The sequence below is a fragment of the Phragmites australis genome, chromosome 6, assembly GCF_958298935.1.
Source record: "Phragmites australis chromosome 6, lpPhrAust1.1, whole genome shotgun sequence".
NCBI lineage: Eukaryota > Viridiplantae > Streptophyta > Magnoliopsida > Poales > Poaceae > Phragmites > Phragmites australis.
In genome coordinates, this window is record NC_084926.1 from 35,031,622 (window position 1) to 35,058,917 (window position 27,296).

Consider the following 27,296-nt stretch of genomic DNA (forward strand, 5'->3'; position numbering starts at 1 on the left):
TTGACGTCGTTAATGGCGAAACCATGCAGCCCCGTCTCTATCTGCGGCGAATCATATTTGTTCACAAAGAGGACGCGTCCACAGCTCGATAAGTTTTGGATCCGTACAAACAGAGCTTACGTTTTTGCATGGAATGTGGCCACAGGGATAGTCCGATCTCCTCTAACCATATTTACGTTTGTACCTAGTTGCCCTTGCTTAAAATTAAGCTTTGCTTTAAGATTCGTAAATGCTTTGAAAAAAGAGGAGCACCGGAGCACTTCTCAAAAAGCAATGGAAGAAAAACACAGCGGCCAGGCTGCTCCCGGAGTAGTGCTCTTCTTGTTCACGATTCGGTACAGTTGTGTGGAGTGCACCATGAACAGACTTGCTCAACAAAGTCCCTATCGGCACTGACTTTGACACAAAGTCTGAAGATATGGTACGGCTCTCTTTGGGATCATCATGCATTGGAACAAGCAAAAAAAATGCCTTGACAAATGACCGTCATAGCACAACGCAACTAGAACAATGCAGAAACGTGTACAATCCACATGGAGCCTAAAATTAACTTGCAATAGGATGAACACTCAGCGGGAGGCTGGCCCATACAGTTCATAATTATATTTTCCTTTTTTAAACAACAAATTCCGATCACTTTAAAAACACAACACAGTCAGTGTTAATCCTCTAAATCACATATCAGAAACATAAAAGAACAAGCACACATGGGAGGAACCAACAACAGAATAACTGGAGAACTCAAAACTGACAACAAGAGCCAAAATTGATCAAGAGTATGAATACAGAATCGAAACTCTGGAAAAAAAAACTGATTATAAAGAAAAAAGGTAACAAATATAGGGGGCATGTAGAAGGCTGCTGTGAAACCTTTGTTTCTGCCTAGTATTTGCGCAGAGGGAACTTATGACAATATAATTACAACCGAACTTAAGAATTTACATATAAACACACTTGCTATGAGACATCGCCACAAGCATCTCAAGTATCACCGTTTCTACTTTCCAATATGTATCCCTACCTCAAATGACATTACGTCGAGAAGCCATCTGGCATTGCACAAAAAGTGGCAAAAGACTTATCTACTATCACGAAAAGCTTCTGCTGATGGCAAATAAGGTGAGATTTATCTACCACGCCCAAGTTTATAAGCCACCAACCTTACCAGCTGCAGGTTTGTTCTGCTTCATTTTGGCGATGCTCAAAAGATCACCGAAGAGTGAATCTTCAGGTCTGCTCTGCTTATTTGTTGCTGCTCCATTTGAACTACCGTTTTGAACTGAAAGGCTGTTCATTCTCTGGGAAAGTTCATTTGCACTAGAATACGCATATCCAGCATTTGGAATATAGTAGCCCCCTGATGGCTGGCCGTATCCATAACCGGACATCTGAACACCATAATGCTGTGGTTGGTTCATTCCGTAAAATCCTCCTCCAAACGTCGGTTGGGAATACATGCCCATTCCTTGGTTCATTTGCATTGAGCGATACATTACGCCGTACTGCATGTTCAGCATAGGCTGTGGTTGTAGAGGCCCAAGCTGCGCCCCAGGCACTGGTTGCAACGTCATTCCTCCTAGCTGTCCCCTCGGCATTGGTTGTGCTGACATGAATCCATTCGCATGCTGACTGGCTTGAACTGATTGGGGTTGCATGCCTGCTGGTTGGTCTGGTTGCAATGCCGTCTCACCAAGTTTGGTGTCGTCGAAGGGGTTTGTGGATCGCTTAATATTCCATGGTGCTGCAGGAAGGTCTCCATTTTGATCATCTGTACCTGTTACAAGCAATTGTCAAATGCTGGAGCTATCTTAAAATGGATGTGATGTGCAGACTTTCTGGATAAATTTGACGAGCTAACAATTTGGCAAAGCATTAGCCCCACACGGGCCAGAATTTTCATAATTTAGTCACGGCACTTATGAAACTAACCCCGAGAAGAAACAATTGTGTGTTCCTGTTTATTGTGAAAAATTCTGCACCTAGCTTGGACTTTATCGGAAAGCAGTGTTTTAATAAATATATGTTCATTAATTCAGGATACAGTGAACGTTTTATCTCAATTTCTGATAAATAGAACATGGATACTTTTATAGACCTAGCAAGCACTGGGAAAGAAGTATAGTACCATAATTTAGTGCCTGCTTTTGGGGATCCATTCCCATTCCATAAGCAGGCTGCCCGTTCCATGACCCTGTAGACTGCAATTGGGATTGTTGATCATAAGGTATGATGGCACTGGATGTAGCCCCATTTGAATAAGAATTTGTATGCCGAGTCTGAATAGGTTGCACTGGAGTGGGATATGTTTGTGATGCAGGGAACATAGAATTTGAAGTCAATGAACTAGAAGAGTTTGCAATGTTATGGTTTCTATTGTTAGCAGTAGTTTGTTGAAACATATCTGCAAAGGCTAATACGTTCTGGTCTGAAGCTGAATATTCAGTGACTGGAACAAGCGCCAGGGAATTTGCAGGTTCGGGTTTGATATAATCGTCTCCACTAAGGAGGTCGATATTAGGAGCTGGTGCTGCAGGAGCTTTTGAACTATTGGATGATGGAGGCGCAGGAAGAGCTAAAATCTCAAAGGGAGACTGGTTGCTTGCACTTGTACTTCCTGAAGACCTGAAATATATAGAAACAAATAATAAGTCAGGGAACACTGAGCCCAGGTATTAACTATCTTTGGGATTAGTGGAGAGTCGAACTACAAAAATAATTTCACATTCAATTCCAAATATGGTTAAGGAAACCAGTGGGAACTGAAGGTTCCCACCAGTTCTCAGAAATAGTTATCTACAATGAGATTTATTATGTAGATGATTTACGCCCTAATGTCCCCCATTTCGAGTGGATGGGTATTTAGTGCTTTTTAGATACATTCCAGATATCAGGATTTTAAATTTTGAACCAAATCTTTTTTTTTTGGCCCTAAATACTATCAAGCAAAAATCCAGCAAGCATTAACTGCCCTAGTTCTGGTTAGGCCTTGTAAACAGTTTCATAGACCCTGTTTCTAAGAGTTCCTGACAATCCTCATACGCATGTGTATCATATATTTAGTAGAATATTTTGTAATGATTTAATCAAAATGCTTAATATGATGTTTCAACCTTTGAACTGGTTCTTTCGCTGTCTCTGGATTTCTTATTGCAGAACTCTCAATTTGGTACTGGAGAGATTTTGGCTTTTCCACCCGAACTGCTATACCTGCAGCAATAGCATCGTGTTTTGCTAGAACACGCTGCATATCATCATTCAATGAAAGACCCTGGCTGAGTAACTCCTCATTCCTGTTCAAACATGGCATCAAAGCATAAGTCATAGCTAAAGTAAATTGAATTGGGCCCCCATGGTTGCAATAAAAGAAATTGGTTCATTACTCCGAAACAGAAATGCCAATTATTGGCGCCATATTGATTGTGGCGCTACACAATATGTCAGCACCAAGATGAAAAACAACCACAATATGCCCAAGATGATTTTTAATATATCTTCTTAAAACTGGCAAGAGACATCAAAGAAACTTACGAGGTACTGTTGACAAGATGTACCACTCTCTCCTTGAAAGAACGGCATTGATCCACAAGGTCAACAATGACCTCCTGCCTAAGTCCCTGCATATACAGTATAATTTAGAAATCCAGAACTGCAGATAGGTTGGTTTGAATTGAAAATAGTGAAAACTGATGAAGATGGTTCCCAGCTGTTTCTTTTTTCGATTAAGCCATAAGTAATGGCATCTTGAAACATCCAATTCTCAAACATAAACTTGATCTCAATTGGTAAGTTTCTGGGGACAAAATAGCTCTAGGTGCATCAAGGAAGTACCTCTCTGTTACCAGGGTCCAAAGCATTCAACATCTCTGAAAGAACATCCATGATGCCACGTGCATTCTGAATTTCTGTCAGGCTGGCGAAACAAGAGCAATCAGTTATACAGAAGCGCAGGTTTCACATTGCAAATAAGTTAACCAATGACAATGACAATGACAAGTACATAAATATCCAAAACATGAAGGAAAATATAAAACAGTTTCTACACTAAAGAACCACAAGATATGTCAAGCTGACAAAACCTTAAGATGAAAATACATTGGCAACAAAATCTGACAGCCAGAAATAAAACATTTTATGAATTCTCAGTATCTTCACCGAAAACTGTACATGAGAGTGATATGGCTGGGAGGATGATGCATACTCGCCCTCGATACTGAGGCTCTGAGCAGCTATTACGGGAAACTTAAGCTTTCTTGATCATTGACTCCGCCGAATAACCTCAGCCCACAATATATAGCTGACGCCTAACAAACTCAAATCCTATCTCTAACCTCAACGAATCTAACTATCCAATCTCAATCTCTAACAATATCTAATGAATGCAACCGACAATATCTATCTCTATTCCAAAGCCTGTTCTGCATCTGTTGGCGCTGCTGGTCCTACCTTCCTCTGAACCCGACGCTTCTATTGTCGTCTGACAAAAGCGTCCACAACACTTCCGCTCGCCTGGCGAAACAGCTTGTCCTTGAGCTGGAACTCTGGGTGAAGTCTTCCAGAGACTCCCAAGTTGCATCAGCCGCGCTATGGCCAACCCATTGAACCAAAAGCTCCCATGTGCCACGATTTAGGCGAGACCGAACAATCTACACCGGCTCCAAAAGAACCCGTCCATGCTTCATGTGCGGCAAATGGACAATATCTGTAGGGGGATCTCCAACGAATTTCTTCAGGAAGACCACATGAAAAACATCATGAATTAGAGCACGAGGCATCATGACTAAGCAATATGCCACTGGTCCAATCCGCTAAGCAACTCGGAAGGGTCCTTAATACCTCGACACAAGGTTGCCATCGGACTTATTTGTAATGGTTGCTGCCATCCGATGCTGCAAGCGCAACCACACCCAATCGCCTGCCCTGAACTGCACATCACAATGGTGGCCATCATAGGTCATCTTCGTAGAGTCCTAAGCAAGAAGCAGACACTTCCGAATCTCTTGAAGAAAAGTATCCCGATCCTGGAGCTGTTTATCCACAGCAGCCACCAGTGCCACGCCTGGCTAGTGGGCGATCAACTCCGGCGGTGGACGGCCATACACCACTTGGAATGGGATGGACTTCAATGCCGTCTGAAATGAAGTATTGAAACAATATTATGCCCATGGCAACTAGCGAAGCCAACTATGCGGCCGATACCCGGTGAGACAGCGCAGATAGACTCCCAAAATCCAGTTTGTCACTTTTGATTGGCCATCCGTTTGCGGATGAAAGGCTGAACTCAGCTGGAGCTTGATCCCAGTGAGGTTGAATAATTCAGTCCATAAGGAGCTTGTGAACACAAGGTCTTGATCACTCATGATTGAACAAGGGATGCCGTGTAGTCGGACTATGTGATCAAAGAACGCTTGAGCCACCGATACGGTTGTGTACAAATGCCCCAACGCGATGAAATGCGCGTATTTGGAAAACTTGCCTACCACTGTCAACACCACCAACTTACTGGCCACCTTAGGAAATCCTTCGACGAAGTCCATGGCAATGTCCGCCCAAACTGCCCGGAGTACTTCCAAAGGTTGTAGCAATCCCACGGGGTGAAGATGCTCGGTCTTGTTGCGTTGGCAAGCTGCACAACTCTGAACAAAATCGTGAACCAATTTGGTGGCGTGCGGGTTGAAGAAGGAAGCGTGCACGTGATGTAGTGTCTTCTAAACGCCCACATGGCCAGTCCCATGCGCCATTGTCAGGATCCGAGGCCACATTGTCGACGAGGTTGGCACAAAAATATGACCCTTATGGAGGACAAAGCCCTCCACCACCGTCCAGGTTGCACCGGCAGTCCCTGCAGCCACCTCATCCCTCTTGGCCATCACCTCTGGAAGGGCTGCAACCTCTTGCCGAACAACTTGAAAGAGAGCAAACTCGGGTGTTGACAAAGCATGGAGTAGTGACTTATCTTCATCACGGCGAGATAGCGCGTCGGCCACAACATTCTGTCGACATGGTTGGAATTCCACCGCAAAGTCATATCCAACGAGTTTGCTGACCCACGTATGCTATGGGATCGTCGTAAACGTTGATCCAAAAGGTATTTCAAGTTGTAGTAGTCGGTACGAATGATAAACCGTTGCACCCAAAGATACGGCCGCCAGTTCCGAACCACCTTCACCAGTCCGATGAGCTCGCGCTCGTAAGCGGCCAACTTGGCATGTTGTGGCGCCACTACACGACTGAAGAAAGCGATTGGCCCACCTCCTTGGTGAAGGACCGCTCCAAAACCCGAGCCCAAAGATGATATGGCTGGGAGGAGGATGTGTACTCGTCCTCGTTACTGATGCTCTGAACAGCTATTACGGGAAACTTAAGCTTTATTGATCATTGACTCCACCGAATAACCTCAACCCACAATATATAGCTAATGCCTAACAAACTCAAATCCTATCTCTAACAAACTGCAGCTATGTCTAACCTAAACGAATCTAACTATCCAATCTCTATCTCTAACAATATCTAATGAATGCAACCGACAATCTCTATCTCTATCTCTATTCCAAAGCCCGTTCTGCATCTGCTAGCGCCGCCGGTCCTGCCTTCCTATGAACCCGATGCTTGTATTATTGTCCAACAAAAGCGTCCACAACAAGAGCATATAGTTTAGGGTGTTTGCCCTTTTCCTATTTCCTTACCAAGCTATCAGAAACAATTCATGGAACCAAACCGTTATAACATTCTAAAGCATACTCTCAATACAAACTTTTAATAGTAATCATCATTAAAATGAATGGCATCATGACAAAGATGTAAGGTGCAAATAAAAGTTGCACAAGCTAGTTAGAGAAAACGATTGGCATCATATTTTAGTTTTGTTTTACTTCAGTTCGATAGTTAAACATGTCAATTATATAATAAAGTTTTAAAAGTTGTATACCTTAATGCAGGGAAATCTGGCACTGACGATTCAGGCTCCTGCTCCTGAGTAACACGTAAAGATGGGGGGTAGTTTTGTAGAGGCTGAGTTTGCGGAGGAGTAAAGATTGGCACAGAACCATTTGATCTCTGCGGAAATATGGCTCCAGCGCGCTAACAGATGCATGGAGATTGGAGAAACATTATTTAATCAGTTCTACAAAAAGATTGATATTCAACACATAATATTAATTTGGAAACAACAACTATGTTCATGCATGCTTAACAGCTGTGAAGTTAAACAATTGATGGAAAATGCCACTTTTCTGTTACTGCCTTATTGGAACTTGGAAAATAATGACCTTTGGGATATGAGCTTCTAAAAAAATATAAGATGAATAAAAGATTACAATATGTTTGATGTATACAGTACATACCAAGAGCTCCTGGTATGCTGCGTAGTATTGCGGATATCTTGCACGGGCACCACCAAAAACTTCTTGCCAAGTGTCTATCAGCGTGAGAATCTTCTCTTTTACATGATAATCAGGCTAAAAATTCCAAAGCAGAAGACATTAAGACTTTCTTATTGACAATCAGTAAATTTTAAGGTTTAAACTGTATGCACGTACCCTTTTCTTAACTATCTTCACCATTTCATGAAGTATGTCTCTCTCAGCAACATGCATATGGACAATGTCCCCACAATTTTTAATCATCGTCTCCAGCAACTGAAATAAGTATAGCAATGTTGTAATTCAGATATTCAGTAAAAATTAATCGCATGTTACCAATTTCAAGCATGGCCTGGAACAGACCATTACAAATGCAGAACACTGCAAAAATAATCTTTTTCCCCTCCCAAAGACCACAAAGTAAGCCAAGAAAGTTTAGAAACAGTGGAAACGAAATATATACATGCATTATCAGATCTTACAGAATACAATAAAAGAGGACCTAAAACAGCATCATCACCAAACAATACGCTAACTATGACTTTTTCCTGTTATATCCCTCACTATATCATGTCGATGTACTGGCTTCATTTCTCATTCATCTTCTCAACCAAAGCTTGCTAAACTCTGATCATTCACTCTTGAATCCTAATACTGAAAGCATCAACCAAATTCTCCTGACTGTCTCCTTAATCTTCCGATTAGTGTCACATAGTACATCGCTACATGTAAACATTGCCAATTTTCAAGTTGTGAAGATCATGAAGCAGTACTCAGATAACAGTTATAACACAACACATCACGGCAATGAAGTCACAAAAACCTAAACTATAACCATAAGAAAGTAGTCTTTCAAGAAAATGTATACAGTACATATGATATGAAGGGTAAGGTACATCAAAGAGTAAAATCAACGAAATCATTCACAAAATTTCTACAGAAAAAAAGAAATAATTGATACCAAGAAGGGGTTTCAAATCATATTTACCGTGAGAGCAAGAAGCTGGACCTTTGGGTTCTTGTGTGCAATGCGTTTCTTGAGAGACTTCACCACTTCTTTTGCTTGCCTATAAATATAACAAACTTGTTTATTACAAAACGGTAACAAGACAATTAATGTACTTTGCAAGAGCGCTGAACTGGCTGAAGTACAATAATGCCGTTCCAGTATCATGGAAGCTCTGCATGTCATACTTTTCGTTGGCTATTATTAACACTATTAGCAGTTAGATGTTATCTCTGTACTTAAATGCGAAGTAACATCACAATCAACACAGACTCAAAGAACATGTCATGGCATTAAACATAACACAACAGTGCAAGATTAGCTCAAAAGACCAAAAAAAAAAAAACAATTTAAAGCAGCGTCAAGCAAAAACTGGGACCTCGGAAGTAAGTATAACGTTTATAAGCACTCCTTGAATGAGGATCATAAGCCCAGAATAACTGCGAAGAAATCCTGAAATCACAAAACCTGAGCAGAGCTCCATCTAAATCCATCCTTATCTGTTTAATTTCATAACACAAATATTAGCCAAAGAGTTACATAATCTAAGACTAATAATCCCAGCTTTCTATGAATCTTCAATCGAAATACAGACAAATGACCCCTCGGAGTCAGAGACAAACTAAAGTCAAATAAAATATCCATAATAAATAAGTCATTTTGGCAATTTTAGGACCACTAAAACATTTGTAAACAACAGATTTAAATAGTAACACTGGCAATGGCAAAGACCCAAGCTCTAAACAGAAATTCAAAAAGAACCGATCCTGATACAGCAGGCATGATCAACTTGTCAATTCGGAGCACAAGTTCTCACCTAGAATTACCTAGAATTAAAGTCTTTCAAACATAACTTAAGAATCCTTGAAACTGGTGCCTTGCTGCTGCAAACAGATTACCAGAAACTAGTTCACTGCCTTACCCTTATTGTGTAATTTCTCATTTTTAAATTCAGAAATACAAACGTATAGTATCTAATCTAAAACTCAATTCCACAGGAAATTAACCCCAGAAGAACCTCAGCAATCGACCGATTGCAGAACATAACTCGACTGCAAAGTTTTAACTGAGGGCAGAAACAAGCGTAGCCCAAGAACAGAGCAATTCAGTAACTAACACTCCCGAGGTCGAAGCTTTCCCTTCACCCAACAAAATCAACTGAAGTCACCTACTCCTAACCCGGAACCACAAATCCATCGGCCCAAAAGTTCGCGATCATCCCAACCAAACAATTTAATAATCAAAATAACCACCGAAAACTTGATAAAAATGGAGCCTTCGACAAAATTTTACAAAAACGGCAACACCAAACAACACCAAGAAAACAGTAAAAATTTAGCAGTGAAACCTCACATCAGAAACCGAAGAAGCGAAATTCTTTGAGCGTCCTCACCCAGGGTCGCGGTTTAGGATGTCGCAGATCTCCAGGTTCGTCGCCCAGTCGGGGCCGATGAGCATGTCGCTCGTCGCCCGCTCCACCAGCACCGACGACATCTCCGCTCCGCCTGAATAGCACCAGCCAACGCCTGACCAAAGCCGGAGCCGCCGGCCAACGCAAACCCAAGGGACCAAGGATTCCTAAAACCCCAGTCCTGCAGCCTTCTTGGCCACAAGATTTTCCTCCTTTCTCCCTTGTTCTTGTTCTTCTTATCCTGCCCGCCTCTGATGAACGGGAAAAAAAAACAAGAAATGGTGGTTTTTGTGGTGGATTCGGTGGCGGAGGAAGCGAAGGTCGTTCGAGGCGGCTGTCTTTCGGCGAGGACAATCAAATTTGGCTATTTTCTGACGACGCTGCTTGTTCTTTTATCATCGTTTTTGTTTTGGTTGGTTTTCCTCCGCCTCGTTTCGTCCCCTACGCCTTTCCAGCCTTCCTTCCATTACTGCCTTTTTCTTTCTTTTTGTTAACCGCCAAGGAAAGGTATTTGGAGTTAAGACCAATCATGTACGTATTATAATTCTGCTTACGTAATGTTTAGACGATTGGAGGGTTTTCTTTAGAAACCTCAATATAATACGTATGCACTCTCGCATTGTTTACTAAAATTAAAGATACTAGACTTATAGATTGATAAAATTATCATAACTCGTTGTCGATGGGTACATCGTTTATAAAAAAAATCATCTTAATAAGATAAAAAAAGTAAACTAAAATTTAATTTCTGTGAATAAGGATATAAATATATTTGCTAACCGTTCAAACTAAAGCTTGGTTGTGTATATTTTCTTTCATGTCTTAATGCCATATGTTATCTTGCTAGTGATGAGAGGTGGATAAAAAAAATTGAGCGTTGATTTCACCAAGCAATAAACTTGGTAGAGCCCTGTAGTCATCTCTTGCTTGATAAAAGTATTGTAAAGGGTTTTGTCAAAGTTTACCGGGTCACATGATATCTAGACCTACCGCCATCGGTGACGAAAAACTACTAAAACGTAGAAATAAAAAAATATGAATATGGCTCGTGAAATTCTAGCGGGTTTAAAAAAAAGTGAGAGTTAACTAAAATATGTATTTTTTAAGCTTTCAAGAAAATGAGGAGAATTTAAAGAGAAATGGCCCCTAAAATACAGACATGAGGTGAGACCACGGCGAGCGATGTTATCTTAGTCTGGTATTGGAAACATAAGATTCAACTAATGTTTGCAATCCTCCGAAAAGTGTATGAAAGTAATTAAAGGGTCAACATGATTTCAAGTCTACTCCTAGAAATACAAGTGATTTCATACAAAAAAAATCTTGTACAATTTCAATCCTAAGAGATTCGTAGAAGGAAACCTCTCTAGCTATAGTATGTAAACAAGCCCTGGGGTGCTTAACCCACGTCATCTTTCGTGCATAATCCGTATTAAGGTCAACATGGAGTTAGAACCTCATACATACTGCAAAAGAAAATCAAGAGATCATTACGAGAAATTTGGAGGGCAGAATATAGTCGGGTGCAACAAACACATCCATCAAACGGCCCTGATTTGTCTCAGGGATCCAAGACCACGTTGACCTCTGATTTTTCTCAGGGATGACAACATATCCACTCCACTAAGCCAACCAATCAATTCAACGCAACGCTTTCGTCCTGCCTGCTACACGATGAAAAGGTCAGCAACTCTGCCCGGCAATTTCAATGCTTATCGAACATCGAGTGGGGGGCGGTCGGCCGGAGTACGTATGTGACGGACGGAGGCTCATGCACGGTGGCGACGGCGACGGCGACAAGCAGGCCAACCTAATCCACACGGCGCATGACCTCTCTTTCTCGCTTAGTGTAGGAGTACTAATAGCAGGTGGGGCCTGTCAACCAAATCTTAGTTTAGATGGTTGGGAGAGTCAGTTGTATCATATCTATTATAGATTAGATTAAATTTTATGTTTGTTATTTGTATGTCTTATTGAGGTAGAGTTTTTTTAATGTTTTATTGAGGTAGAGTTTTTTATTGTGGGTGTGTCTATGATGACTCTATCAATCTTCATCTCCGGTCTTCAGTACAAGATTGTGAGTACGCTTGTGTGGTTGTATGAGTGTCTATGTGTGCGTGCGTTATGTCTAAGTGTTATTTATGTTTCTTTAAAAAAAAAGAGGTGGGCTAGAGTGAGACGGTGATGACCGACCCGGATTAAGTAGTCCACTGAAATGGATTATGCTACCTGCCGGGCAGAATTTACGGGTACTGAAATGGAGCTTTATTTGGCAATTTGGGATGGGAACTCCGACAGTGAAAGAACCGCAGGACACATTGCCTCTGATCCCGAGCCTACTTGTTTGCTATTCAGCCCCAGTTCCTAATCTTTCGTTTACCCAGTGGGTGATGCATCGTTGCAGCAATGCTACTGGTTTATTTTTTCTTTGCGTTTTTCTTGTAAATGTAGGAGAGGTGTTCGTGATGCTAGTCGAGGGCGCCATGTGAATTTCCAAAAAGAAGGGAGATATCTAGGCGTCATTCTGAAAGTTGTACTGAAGAGGATTTTAAGGTTAGGTACATTTGTAAACATCGTCAAACAGTTTAATTCTCGTATGAAGTCAGGGATTTAAGGACTAGTAATTGCAATATGTATTTTACATATGTGAAATCAATTTAGGATATAGTAATTCAAAGAATTCAAAGAATATAGCATAATAAAAGAGGAATTTACATACATGATGATTGAATCTAGATGGCCGTACGATGCCGAGATGGATAGTGTTGAGGAGATAGTCATCATCGATCAATGGAGATAACCTGCATTGATGAGGTGGATGTGAGCTGATGAGCGAAGGTAGCCGACACCTATTCGCGGAGGTGATTGGTGAGTAGGTACCGGAGACTGTAGATGTATTTTGGAAATAGACTAAGAGAAGGAAAGGAATCATAATTGTTTGTCGTAGTTTTGAAAGAGAGGAAGAAAGGACAAATCGTTTATTGGCTTTGGCCTTTCATTATGTGATGATAATGATCGTTTACCTTGATTTAAGTTTTGGAAAAATAGTGATAGAAGAAAAGAGGAGAGAAGATGAGGGAAGCCAAGGTGTAGGTCGATCAACTAATTAATTATGATTTTTTATATTATAGGAGAGGAGAGGAGATATGAAACCAATTTTAATTATAAATTATTTGATCGTATAAAATGTATGACGAATATCGTTCGAATCTATCACAACTCATCCAACGCTGGTTCATCATCCAATCAAATCACTAACAAACCAACAGAGGATTTGCGTAAATCCATCAAACATCCATCCTTCCCACCACTTAAAAAAGAGCAGCAATTTAGTATCGTTTATCATCCCAAACAATACATGTTATAGTTAGTGATATAGAACACCAATAATATCTCGCTTGCATTATTTACAGCACTACACGCTATCTCGAAATCACAGAATTCATGCAAAATTCTTGTATCCTTAAAACTCAGAAAAACAAAATGCACAATTACCCTTATCTCACAACTATAGAAACTATTCTTCGAGACACCCAAAGAACCTTTCTACATGTGAGTCATATGGCAAACCGTTTGAGCGATTTTCAGAGGCAGACGACAGAAGAAACCGTCTGTGTAAAGGTTATTTCCACATACGGTTCCTTATGTGAACCGCATGTGGAATCGTACTATTTTCACGGCAGTTTACATAAGAAACTGTTTGTGAAAATGGTTATTTTCGCAGACGGTTCCTTATATGAACCGTCTGTGAAAATAATATGATTTTCACATACGGTTCACATAAGGAACCTCTTGTGGTAATGATCATTTTTACATGTGGATCCTTATGTGGACCTCCTCTGAAAACGCCTATAAAAATGAATAACAGCTTATCTTAAAAAAATCATAACTTTTCATACGAAATTGGATGGATACAAATTTTATATGAAAATTGTAGCTCTCAACGAGATCTATAACTTTGTAGCTCAAAACCTTTTTAATTTAAGGTAATTTATATATCCAAATAATCAGTTAAAGTTTTACACATAAGTTTCGATCACACATATACTATTGTTACCGTAAGTCATATTAATACAAGTAAACTCAGGGAAGAAAAAGAATACTGCCAACTTCAACATCTCTAGCAAGATCAACTAGAGAAGATAAAAGACCCCTACTATCAATAACAAGACTCTGCTTACAGAAGTACTAGTGATAACAATAGCATCAAGTGTCATCAAGCGTCAGCATGACCACAAATATTTTTTATTTTTATTTTATTTTTCTCTTATTTTTTCACACCTCAGCAGCACTAGAATATGAATTATAGTACATTTCTACTAAAGTTTTATGTAAGGGGTGACAACTATGTACACAAACGTGTGTTCTGAAAACGATGCAGAAACTTTTGGGGGCAAAAAATCAATCTTCCAAGCCGAATTTGGCCTAAAAAATTGCCGAACCTAATAAAGGCGAGGAGAAACGGATGTAACGTTTTCTGTAGATGTCCGTAGAGTCAAAAAACATCCAAATAGGAGTATGAAAAAATTATAACCATTTTACTGAAGGCGGTTCACAGCAATTATCATAGGCAGTTCACTTATGGAACCCCTGTGAAAATCGGTTTCCACAGGTGGTTCCTAAAGAGAACCGCCTGTGAAAATCTTTGGCATAAAATGTTAAAAGGATAAAATATCCTGTTTCAATCATAGCTACGTGATAGGTGAGGTGGTAAGGCGGTTCGCGCGTGAGGGTAGATGGGAGGGAGGTCGCAGGTTCGATTCTTATGAAATGCAAAAACTAAAAACAATGCGAAAATATAGTGTGGCCGTTGACTTACAACGGCGCGGCTGCGGGGGTTCCTCGGGTAAAAAGGTTTTTTTTGCTTTTTTCGGATGAAAAATATCGATTCGGAGATCGATTATCACAGGCAGTTCACTTAAGGAACCGGCTATAAAAATCCATTTTCATAGACGGTTCCTTAAGTTTTCACAGACGGTTCCTTAAGTGAACCGCCCGTGAAAACTATTTCTACAAGCGGTTCACTTAAGGAACCGCCTATAGAAATTGATTTTCACAGATGGTTACTTAAGTGAACCGCCTATAGAAATCGATTTTCACAAGCGTGTCCTTAAGTGAATCGTCTGTGGAAATGAATTTTGTGCCTGTGGAAATCTTCTATTTTCATATACCTTCGATGACAGGCGGGTGCACTAAACGCCTGTGAAAACGAGTTACGAATCGCCTCTGAAAATAGTTTCTGTAGTAGTGTCCCCACTGTCCTCAAGCCAGTCCCCAGCGCAAATTAGAACCCAATCTTTGACCTCCCCAAGAACACGAGAACAAACAAACACCCTCCAACGAACGATCAATAGGCGTGAAACACGAACTGCACTGTCGTGGGAACCCGATCACCATAGACACCAGAGCACAGAGTTTACCAAACCAGGCAAGAGCCAGGAGGAACCGTGAAGTGAGAAACACTTACAGTTACCGGCCCTGTTCGAGTTCGTGGCAGCCTTGCCCACTGCCGCCCTCCATGACAACGAAGGGAGCCCAGCTCCTCCGCTCGTTGATGACACGGTCTTCCTCTGTGGGAGGGAAAGGGAAGACCGAGGCAATGGCAAGACGCGATGGCCGGCGACGGCCACTAAAGAGGCTAGGAGGTGCCATCAGATTCAGAGAAGGGAAGTGAGTAGGAGTAGTCAAAACCGTGGCAAACTTGCAAGGAAGCGGACCTTTTCTATGCGCTCCTATGATTTTTTTTGTTTTGTCCAGTATCTAGTGAGACAATGGTTGTCATCCTCTACTAGCTTGGGTAGCTCGGGTCCAGTGTCAGTTACTTGTTTGGATTTATTTGTAGTGGTTTTTTTTAAAATAATATTATTTTAAAGAAAAATTGCAAAAATAATATCTATTTTTGAAAAATTGTTGTAATAGTGTAGGTGAAATGCTAACAAGGGACCTATCGGTAGACAAGATGCCAACAGATATATATCATCATGTGGACCTTCGATAGGTGATGGACCACTACTTTTATTGGTGTTGGTAGTGCAACATGGGTACCTATTGGCACTCCAGGTGCCGATAGGTTACCTTGTATAATGGGCGCGCTGCCAGCGGCGGGGGGAGTCCCCCTAGTCGATTGTTTCACTTTTCAATGAGCAGAGCATAGGCGTGCGTGTGAGAGAAGAGAGGAGAGGAGAAGAGGAGGAGATCATTATGGATTCCTAAAGGAAGCACCCAATGGGAGTGCTACACTAGAGTTAACGTTCGTTCCGCATGTGTGGTAACCGAACTCAGATGTCGACGTCTTTCAATGTGGAGACTTTTGGTAGACAGTTCTTCTTGTGTCCAGACCATGACGATGATTTTATGGTGTGTTCCTCTTATCCATTTTGTTCCTCTACATTGCGAACAACACTCCTAATGTCACATTTATCATCCACAGCTTTATTGTTTTAAGGAATGGATCGACGTTATGAGACTGCCTTACAATGGGTGATATATCAGAGAGGCTAAAACCAAACGTGAATACAAGATCATGATGGAAGAATCACGCCAGTGGCAGGAGGCAAGCGACAGGCCAAGGAACTTCAAAGGTGGGAAGAGTGTGAAGAACCGTCCAAACAATATTCTTATTAATCATTAAGTCGGTTATTTACCTAATCATGACTACAATGATTAATCAGAATATCATCCCAGTAGTCCCGGTATGTGTTTTGTGCCTAAGATCGGAATACACGCCTTTCCAATATATGTCATCACAACAAAGCTTAATAACGAGCGAGTAAGGAAATAACATTACAAATCTTGAAGTACTTACAATTTCTGACAATTTACAATAAAAGAAAGCTAGGAGACAAAAGAAACATATTCAAAGGCGGGAAGAGTGTGAGGAACTGTCCAAATAATATTCTTATTAATCATTAAGTTGATCATTTACCTAATCACGACTGCAATGATTAATCAGAATATCATCCCGGTAATCCTGGTATGTGTTTTGTGCCCAAGATCGGAACACACGCCTTTCCAACATATATCATCACAACAAAACTTATTAACGAGTGAGTAAGGAAATTACATTACAAGTCTTGAAGTACTTACAATTTCTGACAATTTATAGCAAAAGAGAGCTAGGAGACGAAAGGAACATATTCACCTCCTAGCTAAAAGAGAAACTACGCAGCGGAAGATGATATCTATAAACAACAAAAGATAGGTGGAGACACATGCCCTTAGGCTCCACCCCAAAATCACGTCACTCGAGTTTACAATACTCATGTCTGCCACCTACATCTGCGAGCGTGAAGTAGGCAAACACTAGCTCTCCTTGCCTGCAGAACCTGAAAGAGCAGCGCGAGTACGAAGGTACTCGCAAGACTTAATCCATAATGAGTACATATAAATAACCCAACTACAAGAATTATGCATTTGGATGATTAGCAAGGAACGACCACAAGGTTAAGTAGATACACATGTGAAAGCAATTTTTGACATAAATGTGTAAGCATCTACACATGACTACCTATACCATTCTATCTTGTAATCAGCGACATAGACATATATGTAACTGGAAACATCATAAATATATCTGAGAATAGAACCATCTCAACTACATCCCAACATACCATACCATATCATCGTATATTCGTGACTCTACGACCGATGCGGATAGACAGAAGCATGCTCATGACCGAGAGCATGGCAACTCCGGTTGATCTTACACCTTGTAGGGGGTACGACTTTACCCATACCACATAGGCCCACACAAGGGGTACTCATGTCAACATTTCTCATACCCGAAACTACCCACTTGCACATGCTCCTATGGCACTGGGGTTACTCTGAGCGTGTCCCGAACACCTTCGGCTCCCCGCCACCTTGCTTCTCCTATTCTTTTTTCTTACGCGTCATAGGGCTACAAGGTAAGCGTCAGCACAGCGTATGATAATCAGCTTGTCTTACCATTAGATCTATATGTGGTTAGTACAGAAAGTGATAGAGCCAACGACACCGATGGACGATACTTAATTGATGCAAGCGATCTATGGCATTCGGGTTCCTCTCCCGACCTACCTCTAGCACCGCCCACATCTCGTCTCATCCTCACTCTCATACAATCGATATTGTTATTATCATTTCGTATCACTAAGCATTTCGTAACCCTGTAGCTCGCGAACGATGGAACATTCCACCGCTCTACTTCTACCGAAGACCTATGTATTACTAAGCATTTTGTATCACTTTTAAGTAAGACATTCTCATGATTATACCTACGCTACAAGGATAATGATTATCAACAAGATCAAGATAGAAGTAATGCATTAACATAGGTTCTACCCATATAATCCGACATTAGAACTCTAGCATGAATAACTTACATAAGCCTAATTTATCAATTGAGACTTCACAAGATCCAAAATATGAGGTGTAATATGCTTAGATGCTTGCCTTGCTACTCCGGTGCCTGCCTGATGCTACTCGCGCAACACTAAAAAAACTCCGGTGGTTCAGTGTCGTCTTCAATCACCTCCGCGCCACACTCCGATCCTTTGCTCTCTAAAGAAGAGCGCATGCAATGATGAGCATGAAAGAAATGCAAAAAAATATGCTACATGATGCATAACAATGGAGGATCCAACATAACAACAAGCTAAAAGTACACGACACACGAAAGAACACAACTTCTGAATTTCTGACAGAACTCGGAAGTTTTGGGTTGAGCTCGGAACTTCCGGGTTAACCTCTGGACAGGGTCCTCGGGCTGCCACTTTTTGATTGACTTGGAAGTTCTAGGTTGAGGTCGGAACTTCCGGGTCGAGCTGGAACATTTGGGTTTGGCTCTGAATGGGGTTCTCTAATTAATCCTAACTCAGCTTAACTCGAAACTTCCGGGCTATACCTGGAACTTCCGTTTTGGGTGGGATGCTCCAGGTGAGGTTCCGAGCGAGGGTGCTTGGTTAGAGTTAATTCGAATTACCCAGAACTTCCGAGCTATACTCGAAACTTCCAGGTGGGGGTTCTCAGTTAGCTCTAATTAGGATAACCCAAAACTTCCGAGTTCTGGAAGAAAATGTGTTCTCATTGATTTCCTTACCGATTCACCTTGCATGCTAAATCTATGCCACATAAACATGTATATGCACTAGCCCAAGGGTTCCAGACTCAATTTACACACTAAACCCACACAATTTTTGAGTACAATTCAACAGGGATTTTCCAGTGCTACTCGGAACTTCCGGGTTACACCCGGAACCTCCGGGTTGTTGCAGAGAGAGTTCTTCGCGGGGAAACTTTGGTCGATTTGATTTGTGCGCCTCACCAATCTAAGGAGTGAAGGGTTTGCACTAACACATGGGTTCTATACTTCATCCACCAACAAAGCAACACTATTTCCTAGCTCAAGCTCATCCAAACTCCTCTAATTAGCTCCAAACATCAAGAACACCAAACGAGGTCAAGAATGGCTCGAATCCTTCATGCTTGCGAATAAGAAATGGATGGATGGGAAGCTAACGAGCTAGTGAACACGAGGGTACCACACATGTACTTTGATTTTGCTTCTTGAAGGAGAAATCCGAGGGAGAATGAGAGAGAGCTTGAGGGAGAGGGGGAGCAACTCTTGCTTGCTCGAGTGGGAGAGGGAGAGAGCGTGGGAGAGGGAGGGAGCGAGTGAGTGGGGGCTGCTGCTGAGAAGGAGAGGGAGTGGTTGGCCACCCATGTGGGCCCTATTCGCTAGAGAAACAAGTCTGTTTCAACTGTAAAAACATTTTCTTCTCTCCCGAATTTCTTTCTCCCATTTTATTACCTAAACCGAGGTGCTCTAGTGCTCCAAAAAATAAAATTGTTCAAAATTAAATATGACACTAATGATGCATGATTATGCTTGAATACATGATTACGGGTTTGGGATGTGACAAAGAGGAACACCATCTGCGAGAGGACATTTTAAGGAAGCAGGAGGCCGAACTTTAGAGATGTGAGTGAGGCGTGAAGTTCTCCTGCGTCGCCAGGAAGAAGCGGAGTGCAAAGCGACACATGAAAGAAGGGGAAAATATCCCCGATCCATGCAGTAGAATCTATTTTCAATCCCCAGCATTGTAATATTACCGTGAACTTTGTGTTAATCATAGACGTCCAACTTTGCTAATAAAATTGCATGGTAGTTCAATCCTTGGTACTACTACGTGGTAGTTCAATCCCTTATAATACTACTTTACATTAGGGGATGAACCTTTAGTGCAATTGGAAAAATATTGTACAAGGAAATAAAGCAGAAAGGTAAGGCAACATATCGAGGAATAGTGGTTCTAGTCGTACTAACTTAGAGTGAACTGTGAGGATGATCCTGACTCCCAATATACGGCACCACCATATTGTGCTGGTGGTGGTGGAGGAGTAGGAGCATGCGTTTTGTGGCATGAGCAGGGGCACAAGAGATCGAGACATACAGTAGGATCATCAATGTGTATGACCGGCTCGTCCTCCTCAGTAGGATTTGGAATAGTATCAACATCCTGCTCGAAGTATCTAGGCCTCTAATTCGTGTTTTGGTAATTAATGACAAAATATCTTTTGTGGACTAACATGTTTGAATGAGTTGTGAAAATGTTAGTTACAAAGATGTTGCGGAGCTAGAAGATGCATAAGTGGAAAACTTAAAAATGGCTAGCTCAAGGCAAAGGTATAATTGTAGGGCATTTTATTCTGTCAGTCAAAGGAGATTAGAGAAGAGAAATTGACCGGATTGATAGGATAAGCACCATACTATTAAGAGGGGTTGATGTGCGTTTACTTGAGATATCTATAGTGCCACAATTGCTCAAACTTGCATTTCATATAGAGTGGAAAATTTAGTTTGGGTGAAAGCAAGGAAAGGTAGTACTATTTGAGTTTCATGTGTGACGGTTAGACCATCGGCATGACCAGTCTGACCGTCAAACGAACAGAGTGGTTTGGACCCCTGGTCTGTGTGGCGGTCAGATCTACCATGACCGGTCATACCACTGTATAAACTTGGTCGATGCTTAAGTCCTGTTTTGACCGAGGAGTGTGCCAGTCTGACCGCCAAACGAACAGAGGGGTTTAGACCCTCTAGTCTCGCTAGTGATCCTTCAAGAAAGCATCATCAACTTGTTACCCTTGGAGGTTACCGCCTCCTAGATGGCTTGGAGGTTGTTGCGCTATTGAGCCCTTCAAAGAAGATTGTGAAGGAGCCACGGCGGTGATTGTGAGAGGCTTTGAGCATACCTTGCCGGAGAGGCAAAATGCTACTCTAGTGGAATCGAGATATTGAGTAGTTCTTGTTCTATTCTGTCTTAAGATCAAGTTACTTAGTGTGAGCCATTTTCTCTTTTGAGAATTGGACATTTGATAGAGAAGCGGTTAGAAGCTTGAACTCATCTCAACGTGGATTAGGGGTGATCGATAAATCACCGATACCATGGGAATTTTTTTTTGTATCATCCTTGAGTAATTTACTTTGAGAAAATTTACTTTATGCAATTTATCTTTCTAGAATATAAATTCTTGCATATCACTATAGGATTGAAAATCTTGACATAGCTTTAAGTTGTCTTCATATAACTCTAGTGATCTTTAGTTTGTTTCCACAAGTTTTTTTGATCGCTTAGCATGTGGTTTTAAAACCGCATATTCACCCCTCTAGTCGATATCCTAGATCCTACAAGGGGTATCAGAGTCTAGGACTCTTTTTTATCGCGGATTAACCATCCCAGAGTAGGATTATGGCTAGTGACGTTCATGTCAATGTGGGAAAGCCTCTGTTCTTTGAGGGGTCAAACTACACCTATTGGAAGGCTAGAATGACCGTTTATCTTAAGGCTATGGACAGTAAGTTATGTGATATAGTGGATAAGAATTATGCAATTATTGATCCTACTAATCTTACCGATGTAGATAGGGAGAATACTATTGTAAATGCTCAAGCTATGAATGTTTTTTATGGTGCTTTAGATCTTAATGAGTTTAATCGCATTTGTAAACTTGAGACTACTCATGAAATTTGGGAAAGGCTCAAAGAGATTCATGAGGGCACAACCATGGTCAAGGATGCAAGATTTTTTTATTTATAAAGGGCAACTTGAGAAATTTACTGTGTTGCTAAATGAAAGCATTGAAGAAATGTTTGATCGTTTAAACGACATAATAAATGAGTTCAAGGGGCTTGGCATGGATGTTTCCGATGTTGATTTTTCTCATAAATTTATTATAGCTTTGCCTAATAAATATGACACGATTGTGACTTTGTTTGTGAGGTCAAATTTGAAGGATACAACTCCAATGCAAATTTTGAGTGAAATTCTCACTCATGATATTTTCAAGAAGTCACAAGAAGATCTTCATAATGATGCTACCGATGCTAAGAAAAAGAATGTTGTATTCAATGCGCGATCATCAAGAGACAAATATGATCATGAAGAGAGTGATGAAGAAGGTGAGGAAATGGCTCTCTTTGTGAGAAGATTCAAGAAATTCATGAAAAAGAAGATATATCAAGGTGGATATAACAAGAGGGGATAATCTTCTGAAGGGAATCCCTTCGAAGAAAGAAGATGCTTTGAATGTGGTGAAAAGGGACAAATTGCCACAAATTGCAAGAACAAATAAGAAAAATATTTCAAGAAGAAGAAGGAGAGTGATGGCAAGAAGGTATTCATGGAAATACTACAAGAAGAAGAAAGATGGTCAAACATGTTATGTTGAGTGTGATTCAGATGCAAGCTCAAGTTCCGACTCTGATGATGAGAAGCCATCTCAAAAGGGTCTTGCCGGTGTAGCCATGAAGGAAGCACCTTCACTCTTCTTCACACCTCATTGTCTTATGATGAAAATGACTATTCATATGATGATCTAGTTGAGCTAATAAATGATTTTGATGACTTCATGAGCAAAGAAAGAGCAAAGTTTAAGGAATTGAAGAAAATACGCACTTCTCTTCAAGATTCTTATGAGGATCTAAAAACGGCTCACGAGGGTCTAAAAGAAACTCATGAGATGCTTAAGGAAGCTCATGACTCTCTTATTGCTCATGAAACCAACAAAACAAAAGTAGATATGAGCATATCTTGTAATGTTCTTGATGATGCATTTACTTTACCTCATATGAGTTTATCTACCTTGCATGATGATTTGCTTACTTGAGCTAAAGTTATATCTTGCAATGATGTCTTGATTATTGATGAAAATATCTTGTTAAAAGAAAAGGTTGAAAAACTAACCAATGATCTTGCAAGATGTTATGTTGCAGAATAAAAAATTAGATATGTTTTGGATAGTCAAAGGTTCTCCATCAAGAATGAAGGCCTTGGGTATATTTTCAAGAAGGGTAAGAAAGCATTCATTCATCACAAAACCATTTTTGTGAAGGTAGCGATTATAGCACGAAGTGCAAGAAAATCGAACATGTTGAGAAGGATTGCAAAAATATCAAAGATAATTCATATGCATCTTTTGATTCATGCTATGTTCTTAAGAGATGCTCTAATGGTAATGTTAAAGCTAGATTTGTTGGCACTCCTATAATCGGTGCTAAAAAGAATACCATTTGGGTGCCTAAAACCTTGGATGACTAACATTCAAGGAACCAAACAAGTTCGGGTACCTAAAAAAGATTAACTTTGTTTTGTAGGTAAACTACAAGTCCGCTGGGAAACATTGGGTGCTAGATAGTGGATGCACTCAACACATTACTGGAAATCAAAGGATGTTCACTTCTAAGAGCAATGATGGATTGAAGTATGATAAAATCATATTTGGAGATAATAGCAAAGGAAAGGTAAATGGATTAGGTAAAATTGTATCTCAAATGATTTGTCTATCTTCAACGTTTTACCAGTTGAATCTCTAAATTTCAATTTGTTATCCGTTGCTCAATGATGTGATCTTGATCTTTCATGTACTTTTTTCTTCAAATGATGTGATAACATCTAGCATGAAGGATAATAGTGTAATTTTCAAAGGGTTTAGATATGGTAATCTTTATCTAGTCGATTTCTCTTCTAATGATGTGAACCTAAGCACATGCTTATTTACAAAGTGATCAAAAGGTTAGCTTTGGCATAGAAGGCTGGTTATGTTAGCATGAATCAACTAAATTGTTTGTTCAAGCATGATCTTTGGAATTATTACATATGGATTTATTTGGTCATACTACATATATAAGTATTGGAGGTAGTAGCTATTGTCTTATCATTGTTGATGAATTTTTTAGATTTACTTGGGTATTCTTTTTACATGATAAGACTATTGTATTTAACACCTTCAAAAGCTTTGCAAAAAGGGTCGAAAATGAATTTGAGTTCAAGGTTAAGAAAGTGAGAAGATAATGGCTCCGAATTCAAGAACACCAAAGTTGATGATTTTTGTGAAGAAAATGGTATCAAACATGAATTCTTGGCCAAATATACTCCGGATCAAAATAGAGTAGTTGAAAGGAAGAATCGGGCTTTAATTGATATGGCAAGATCAATGCTTTCATAATATAATATTTCGGATAATTTTTGGGCCGAAGCTATCAATACCACTTGTCATTCATTAAATAGATTGCATTGTCACCGATTATTAAAAAAGACTCTATATGAACTTCTTATTGGAAGAAAACCAAACATCTCATATTTTCGGGTATTCGGATGCAAATGTTATATTCTAAAGAAAGATACTTGTTTATCAAAATTCCAAAAAAATGTGATGAAAGTTTTATATTTGGTTATTCTTCTAATAGTAAAATTTATCGTGTCTACAACTAAAATTCCGGTTTGGTTGAAGAGACACATGATATTAAATTTGATGAAACTAATGGTTCTCAAGAAGAGCAAGAAAATTTGAATGATGTAGGTAACGAAGGTTTGAGAAGTACTATCAAGAATATGTCAATAGGTGACATCAAGACAAAAGAGAAAGATGAACAAGAGGATGATCCATCTACTTCAATTCGGGCTATTCCAACTTCTTCCACTACAAATGATCAAGTTCAAGCTCATAATGTGGAAGACATGGATGATCAATTACAAGTGAAAGTGCATCTAGGCCCCCTAAGTGGGTTTTGGCTTATTGATGACAAAACGATTAAGGAACTAATATGTTTATCGAAGCTATGAACAGATCTTAGTCTCAATTGTGAAGACTCACGATGATTGACGCCCCTTGAAAAGAAAAGAGAAGCAATGTGTAGTACTCAATAGGTTTCAAATTGTTCTATCTTTGAAATTGAGTCTAGGTTAGCCGTACTATTAAGAGGGTTGCATTTGTTAGCTTTCATGGTCTCTCAATACTCAAAATAACCTTTAGGACCTATAAGTTGAGAGACACATTCACCCACGGACACCGGGAATATTGGCAAAGTTTACTGAGTCCAGAGTCTCTGGTGTTCACTGGATACTCCGGTCCTCAGTGTTTAGACCGGAGTCTCCGAGAAAGACTTCGCCAGAAGAGCCTCGGTTTCAAATATTTTAATTGTCCGGAGTATTCGGTGTTCACCGGACACTCCGGTAGTTGGTGAGTTTTTTGGCCGGAGTCTCCGAGGGAGACTCCGCCAAGGGTCGCTCGGTTAAACATTTATTTTTGGTAGAAAAGGCCGGAGTCTCCGGTGTTCACCGGATACTCCGGTAGGAAAATGTTTTTGGGCAGAGTCTCCGAGAGAGACTCCGCCAAGGGTCGCTTGGTTAGTATTTATTTTAAAAGGCTGGAGTCTCCAGTGTTCACCGGATACTCCGGTACCTGGAGAGGCAGGAGAGTCCGGCACGTCTCCGGACTTTGTCTCGGTGGTAACTAAGTCTGGGCCAGAGACTCCGGTGTTCACTGGAGATTTCGGCAGCTTAACAGAACCGTAACGGCTAATTCTGACAGAGTTCTGAGACCGTTCTGACGCCATTTTGGATTTTTGGCCGAAGACTCCAGTGTTCACCAGATACTCTAGGGTAGGTATGTCAGAACAGTAACGGCTAGTTTTTGAGGGTGAGCTATATATACTCCCACACCCCCAAGCATTAAAGGCTTGCTGTTGCTGCTGAGCTCCACTTTCATAAAGCCTCCCAAGAGCATTTAAAAGCCCTCCAAACATCTCTAGTGCCTAGTTTTTACGCCAAATTCGTGAGATTGTGTTTGGAGTGAAGTTGAGTCAATTGAGCATTGAGTTCATCATCGAGCATACATTGTGATCATTTCTTTTGGAGCCTTGTGCTCCTAGATGGCAAGGCGTCGCCCGTAGAGCACCCAATCATTGTGGAGTGCCACGGGAAGTTTGTAATCGACATCGACTTGAGTAAGGAAATTCTAGCTTGATCTTTGTGGTTGCTAGAAGAGGATAGGGTTGGAAAAGACCCGGCTCTTTGTGAGCTCCTCAATGAAGACGTAGGCACTTCTTTGTGAGGTGACCGAACTCCGGGATAATCTCTTGTCTCATCATTTGTGCAATTTTAATTAGTTGTGTAGTTTTGGGATTTTTCCCATACAATTAGTTTTTGTGATCATCTTGCTAGCATCTCTTATTGTTTAAGCTTTGTGCTGATATTAGAACAAGTATCACCTTTTAGACCTTAGTTGTACTTGCTTTACTTTAGTTGTTCTCAAGTTCCTATATAGACCGAAGACTCGGGACTAGATCGGATACTCCGGACAGACCGGAGTATCCGACCTTCATCGGAGTATCCGGCATTTGTTTAATCCGCTGGTTAGTTTTAATTTTCAGAAAAGCCTATTCACCCCCCCTCTAGGCATCTTTAAGTACATTCAACAAGAGGCTACCACTTCATTAACTCCATCACAAGTGTCGATAGCTCATCCAAAAGTTCACCATACCATTGCCAAGGATCATCTCATTGATCAAATTATTGGTGACTTTAGTAAGGATGTTCAAACTCATTCTAGTATTGCTTTATTTTGTGAATACTATTCTTTTGTATCTTCTATTGATCCTAACCATATAGAAGAAGGTCTAAATGATCCAGATTAGGTGAATGAAATGCATAAAGAGTTAAACAACTTCATCTGCATTGATGTATGAGAATTGGTAGAAAGACCAAGAGATCATAATGTGATTGGCACAAAATGAGTTTTTGGAATAAGTAAGATGAAGATAGAATTGTTATGAGAAACAAAGCAAGATTGGTTGCACAAGGATACACTCAAGTCGAAGGTTTGGATTTCAGTGGAACTTTTGCTCCTGTGGCTAGACTTGAGGCTATTAAAATCTTACTTGATTTTGTTTCATCTCATAATATCAAGTTATATCAAATAGATGTGAAAAGTGCCTTTTTGAATGGTAAAATTAGTGAACTTATCTTTGTTGAACAACCTCTCAGTTTTGAAGATCCAAAAAGGCATAATCATGTGTCTAAACTCTCTAAAGCTCTCTATGGCCTTAGACAAGCTCTACTTGCGTGGTATGAAAGACTTAGAGATTTTATTGTTTCAAAGGGCTTTAAAATTAGAAAAGTTGATACTATTTTGTTCACTAAATCTATTGGAAATGATTTCTTTGTATACCAAATTTATGTCGATGATATCATTTTTGGATCTA

At 40.4% G+C, this 27,296-nt stretch overlaps 1 protein-coding gene across 3 annotated transcripts; it reads right to left on the bottom strand.

Annotated features, from left to right (window-relative positions):
- Positions 1–859: 859 nt before the first annotated feature.
- On the bottom strand, positions 860–10,236 carry LOC133922297 (TOM1-like protein 9). Of its 3 annotated transcripts, none has more exons than XM_062367561.1 (10): positions 9,758–10,236; positions 8,347–8,425; positions 7,536–7,634; positions 7,341–7,454; positions 6,926–7,077; positions 3,829–3,910; positions 3,529–3,614; positions 3,111–3,290; positions 2,126–2,622; positions 860–1,774 (listed from the first exon to the last, which is right to left on the bottom strand). In XM_062367561.1, the coding sequence occupies exons 1-10, from the start codon at positions 9,856–9,858 to the stop codon at positions 1,146–1,148; spliced, it is 2,019 nt and encodes a 672-aa protein (XP_062223545.1). In that variant the 5' UTR covers positions 9,859–10,236; the 3' UTR covers positions 860–1,145. The 3 variants fall into 3 exon arrangements, with proteins under 3 accessions (XP_062223545.1, XP_062223546.1, XP_062223547.1); XM_062367562.1 differs by having other exon boundaries at positions 9,718–9,819; XM_062367563.1 differs by lacking the exon at positions 9,758–10,236 and adding an exon at positions 8,744–8,768.
- Between the last annotated feature and the right edge of the window lie 17,060 nt (positions 10,237–27,296).

Excerpts from the sequence above, each read along its gene's own strand:
- LOC133922297 (XM_062367561.1), bottom strand. The coding sequence starts at position 9,858 with ATGTCGTCGGTGCTGGTGGAGCGGGCGACGAGCGACATGCTCATCGGC. Across the intron at positions 7,455-7,535 it reads TGAAGATAGTTAAGAAAAGG|CCTGATTATCATGTAAAAGA; the intron begins GTACGTGCATAC and ends TGGAATTTTTAG. Across the intron at positions 1,775-2,125 it reads AAAGCAGGCACTAAATTATG|GTACAGATGATCAAAATGGA; the intron begins GTACTATACTTC and ends TGCTTGTAACAG.